This window comes from Dysidea avara, chromosome 10, assembly GCF_963678975.1.
Source record: "Dysidea avara chromosome 10, odDysAvar1.4, whole genome shotgun sequence".
Taxonomy (NCBI): Eukaryota; Metazoa; Porifera; class Demospongiae; order Dictyoceratida; family Dysideidae; genus Dysidea; species Dysidea avara.
Genome location: NC_089281.1, coordinates 1,144,437 through 1,149,764, shown reverse-complemented (window position 1 = coordinate 1,149,764; position 5,328 = coordinate 1,144,437). Strand labels below are relative to the sequence as shown.

Below are 5,328 nucleotides of genomic sequence, written 5' to 3'. Positions count from 1 at the left end.
TATAACTGTTGGTATATATAATCCATCGATTCACCAAGACTAAACCAATACAGGTAAGTCAGCAGTGACAAAAACCAAACCCATCAAAGGAGTTTGAACACTCAGTCACAACAGAATTACAACTTTACTTGTATTTATTATTTTAAAGGTTTAGCTTTCCTTTAAGGTACCACATCGAAACAATGGATGGCTGTCACCCCTCTCTGCCTATCAGTGCTTCCTTTTAAACGGCACACTTGCTAATGCCATTTGGACCGTAGAAAAAATTACCATCAATAAACAATTTTAAAAATAACATTTAAAATTTACAAAAATTGCAATGTAGTCAAGGCAAGACTTTCTTTAGTCAAGGCAAGACTTCTGTAATTATACCAGGTAGTCAATCTTCTGTAAAAAGCTATAAACACGTAGTATACAGATACAATTGGTCACTTACCACACTTTCCACTATTCCACTGAATGTACTGGTCCAGTAACACATTCAATTTCCAACCGTCAAACAATAGATTGCTACAAAAACATATTATCAACACGTATACATATACACTTGGTCACTTACCACACTTTCCACTATTCCACTGAATGTACTGGTCCAGTAACACATTCAATTTCCAACAGTCAAACAATAGACTGCTACATAAAAATATTATCAACACATATACAGATACAATTGGTCACTTACCACACTTTCCACTATTCCACTGAATGTACTGATCCAGTAACACATTCAATTTCCAACAGTCAAACAATAGACTGCTACATAAACATATTATCAACACGTATACATATACACTCGATCACTTACCACACTTTCCACTATTCCACTGAATGTACTGATCCAGTAACACATTCAATTTCCAACAGTCAAACAATAGACTGCTACATAAACATATTATCAACACGTATACATATACACTCGATCACTTACCACACTTTCCACTATTCCACTGAATGTACTGGTCCAGTAACACATTCAATTTCCAACAGTCAAACAATAGACTGCTACATAAACATATTATCAACACGTATACATATACACTCGATCACTTACCACACTTTCCACTATTCCACCGAATGTACTGGTCCAGTAACACATTCAATTTCCAACAGTCAAACAATAGACTGCTACATAAACATATTATCAACACGTATACATATACACTCAATCACTTACCACACTTTCCACTATTCCACTGAATGTACTGGTCCAGTAACACATTCAATTTCCAACCGTCAAACAATAGACTGCTACATAAACATATTATCAACACGTATACATATACACTCGATCACTTACCACATTTTCCACTATTCCACTGAATGTACTGGTCCAGTAACACATTCAATTTCCAACAGTCAAACAATAGACTGCTACATAAACATATTATCAACACGTATACATATACACTCAATCACTTACCACACTTTCCACTATTCCACTGAATGTACTGGTCCAGTAACACATTCAATTTCCAACAGTCAAACAATAGACTGCTACATAAACATATTATCAACACGTATACAGATACAATTGGTCACTTACCTTCTCATTTTTTTTTATAGAAAACAGGATGATTTATGGTGGTATAAAGGTGGCATTCAAGAATCACGAAGGAAGATTCCAAGGATTAGTCGTCAATAACCTAGTAGCGTATATACTAACAGTACTATGTAACTGACTAATATTGTATTGTAATGCATCCAGTTTACTACTACTAATACTACTACTGCTTATTATATTTAATGGACAAAAATCAACACAAATTAAATACATTGGTAGGCCATTGGCCTTTAATTGTGTCCATGTCCAGTTTCTGGCCAAAATAGGTCAAGCTTTCTCTTGAATTCAGAAATTGATTGAGAGTTAATCACTTCAGGGGGTAGAGCGTTCCATTGACATGACTAGCAATGATTTGATTTAAGTCACAGTTTTGAGCACATAGATTACAAATGGTATCTCTTCAAAAGTTTATAGCACCACTAAACCCATAGATGATAATTCAATATATACATTGGAGCCATCAGAAAACATGGTTTTGTGGTTAAAATACAGGAAACCACAAACTTAATCTTTGAATACCTTCTTGTTTAGAATGGACTATATACTCCTATAGTCACAGTAAAAAGTGATGCATTGTTGTTAGAGAGCTCAGCTAGCTACCGACTAGTAGTCTATATACTAGTGAAACTGTCTTTTACACCAGCACTCTGGTGATAAATCCCGAGGCTAAGGCACTTCCTTCCAAGTCGAAAGTAGCCTAAACTACCATAGATATTACATGCTACGTAGCTACTATTGTATAACTTGTAGATACCATACCCTACTGGCTCTCCCTGCCCAACAAAGGATGAGTCTATGAGACGGCGACAGGCTCCTTTCACATGACACTCGTAACATTACATAACGCTCTGCTTCTTTAATACGACTAGGGGTCCGTTCTGTGAAAAAGTCCTAACTCGCGGCCTCCAGCTAGGTCCAGGCTACGTCCAGGCTAGGTCCTCTTTAGTCTCGTGCGCCTGACATTAAAAGCAAATGTCGGGCGTGGCGCTTATAATTAAACCTGGTCTAGTGTGTGAGAACGCCACGAAGATCTGTGATGCGGTGGTGACGATTCGATCTGGTCTATGGTCTCATGAACTTTACCAGTAAGGAACCAGTGTGAATCATATTTGACAAAGAATTAAAGTGGGGGAGCACATGTACAGGTGAGTATTAATGTATGATATTGTATTACCTGTATAATGCTAAGTGTTAACCGGAAGTCACTAACATTTGATGTCCTGAATATGCTAACTGAGTCCCTGATTCTTTCCAGAATTGACTATGCTTTGCCTGTGTGGGGGGGCACCTCTCAACAAATCACGTGTGGCACGTCTACAGCACAGAGCAATTCATGTGTTTGAGAAAATATGATCATGTCTCTTTACATCGTCACCGATTAAACTGGCTACCGACCTCACACCAGATTATTAAGTCAGCCTGTGCCATGTGTCGCCACTACCATCATGATAAACAACTTTGTTTGCTCCTCGATCCTCCTATTATGCTCGGAGCACAGCATAGTTACAACACACAGTGTAAAGATTGTTTTGTCAACCCACTTAGTTACCCTTTATCAACCACCAAAAAATATTTCTGTTCCTCTGCTACACCATGGTGGAATTCTTTCATGAAATCTATTACAATTGATTGCAATTATAATTCCTTTGTATTCTTGTGTGTGTGTGTGCACCCGGCGTGCATGTATGTAGTGTGCGTAGACTATGACTACTTTATTTGATTTTTAATTAACCTCTTGGTAATCGGCATAGCTGTTCTTCCTTACCAGAGCATACTCATCATACAGCATACTTCAAGTTACTGCCAAAGCTACTAAGCTAGTGGTAAAGTATACAGGCTGTGCTTTCAGGCAGTGGTCACCGTCGACTGCAATAAAATAATGACATACACTGATTAAACAGAAAGTTTTTAGCTAAGAATTGTTGTCACAGTTAATAAAATCCTCATGATCATTATTGTTTGTCCACTCCGATGGTAGCAAGTATGAATAAGTGCACATAGATGTATGATGAGTATTAGTGCAAGTATTACACCAAGAGCAGTTTAAGGTCCCAGTATTCCTATATCAACGAACAAAATACAGGGGATTTATTACTTCTTGCAATATTGGGAGTGAAAAGCGTAGAGTGTGGCATGGCTTCTTACATGTTAACTAGCTACAAACATGTATAGTTCACTCCCATTATGGTGTATGTTTACTGCTATCATTCCTAATATGGACTATAGAACAAAATTCTTTGGTCAATTAAAGAAGCCATGTGACGCTCTATGCTTTTTGGATTTTATCTTCTGTGTTGCAAGAAGTAATAAACCCCCTGTAACATGGCAGCTGCAATTCAACCTTTCACATGTTTGCATTATATCTAACCTAAGTTAATTTGACTTTGAAGTTTGAATAGTGGGTAGTCAGCAATGTGCTGGTAACACCTAGGGGCACAGCCCAAAAGATGCATGCAATATCGTAATATGTACACAAGTAAGTATCAGTACAGTTATAGGAAATTTCCCTGAAAAGTGGTAATTGAAAAGACTGCTCACTGCTGGCCAACTCGCCACAATCGTACACTAGTATGGGTTAGCTGATCCATATAGTGTAGTACACTTTGGGAGTGTTTGCAAATCCTCTAAAATTTTAACATTGCTCAACCTATTAAAAAATTTGTCCTTCAAAATGTTTATGCTATATATGCTATACAGTGTGCAATATGTATATTACTGGACAACTGTGTGAGTGTTGTGTTGTGTGTGTGTGTACAATACACAGGTGTATTTTGGTGGTATTCCTCACATTCGTAGTGCACCACACACACACACACACACACACACACACACACACACACACACACACACACACACACACACACACACACGCACACACACACACATGCACGCTACATACACAACACACACAAACAAGCATGCACACTACACACACACGCGCACACCGCACACGCGCACACCGCACACGCGCACACCGCACACACACACACTAGTGCGCACACACACACAAGTGCGCACCCACACCACAGACACACACACGCACACACACACCACACACAGAGACAGACACACATGCGCGCGCACAAATACCACAGACACACACACCACACACACACACACCACACACACACACACACACACACACACACACACGCACGCACACACACACACACACACACTACACACACACGCATACATGCACACACACTATAAAAACATAAAGACTGTATACTACACAAACACACATGCTCCAACACATACTACAGACTCAACTTACACTACAGCATGTATTTGCACATTAGAGCACAAGCATATGCACATATTCTTATGGAAATTTAATTTTGTGTTGTCACTATCTTTATGTAGGTGCGATAGGGTTGTGTATTACAAGTACGAAGTTGTTCCCTGAAAAGCATTTCAAATGCTGGAACAACTTCATATTTGTGGTGAACAAGCCTGATTTGTTCAAGCATACATAACTTTAGACGAAGAACTTTCAATGATCTGAATGAAAAGACATGTGTTTGCCCCTTTCTGACCCATGGACATCACCAGTCTACAATCATATTGTCGGCTCTTTATTGTGTCCCTTGAATGAAGAGGATAATCCAGCTGTGATCACATCATCCATGTATATCATTGACTGTGCACATGCATAATGTATATATGTTCAACAGAAATTATTTTGATTGGCAAACACTACATATACACTCATGAGTTACAATGTACATTGATATCAATCTACATGTGCTAACGTAACAGTGTTG

The 5,328-nt window shown here is 38.6% G+C and overlaps 1 protein-coding gene and 1 long non-coding RNA gene across 25 annotated transcripts; one reads left to right on the top strand and one right to left on the bottom strand.

The window, feature by feature from the left end:
• Positions 1–322: 322 nt before the first annotated feature.
• LOC136268565 (uncharacterized) lies at positions 323–2,689 on the bottom strand. Of its 24 annotated transcripts, none has more exons than XR_010707035.1 (12): positions 2,321–2,689; positions 1,544–1,643; positions 1,421–1,494; positions 1,298–1,371; positions 1,175–1,248; positions 1,052–1,125; positions 929–1,002; positions 806–879; positions 683–756; positions 560–630; positions 437–510; positions 323–397 (listed from the first exon to the last, which is right to left on the bottom strand). It is a non-coding gene; the product is annotated as an uncharacterized lncRNA (long non-coding RNA). The 24 variants fall into 24 exon arrangements; XR_010707033.1 differs by having other exon boundaries at positions 560–633; positions 806–876; XR_010707040.1 differs by having other exon boundaries at positions 560–633; positions 929–999.
• On the top strand, positions 504–1,753 carry LOC136268559 (uncharacterized). The gene is made up of 2 exons (XM_066063939.1): positions 504–633; positions 683–1,753. The coding sequence occupies exons 1-2, from the start codon at positions 583–585 to the stop codon at positions 1,640–1,642; spliced, it is 1,011 nt and encodes a 336-aa protein (XP_065920011.1). The 5' UTR covers positions 504–582; the 3' UTR covers positions 1,643–1,753.
• Positions 2,690–5,328: the final 2,639 nt, after the last annotated feature.

Excerpts from the sequence above, each read along its gene's own strand:
- LOC136268559 (XM_066063939.1), top strand. The coding sequence starts at position 583 with ATGTACTGGTCCAGTAACACATTCAATTTCCAACAGTCAAACAATAGA. Across the intron at positions 634-682 it reads AACAGTCAAACAATAGACTG|CACACTTTCCACTATTCCAC; the intron begins CTACATAAAAAT and ends TTGGTCACTTAC.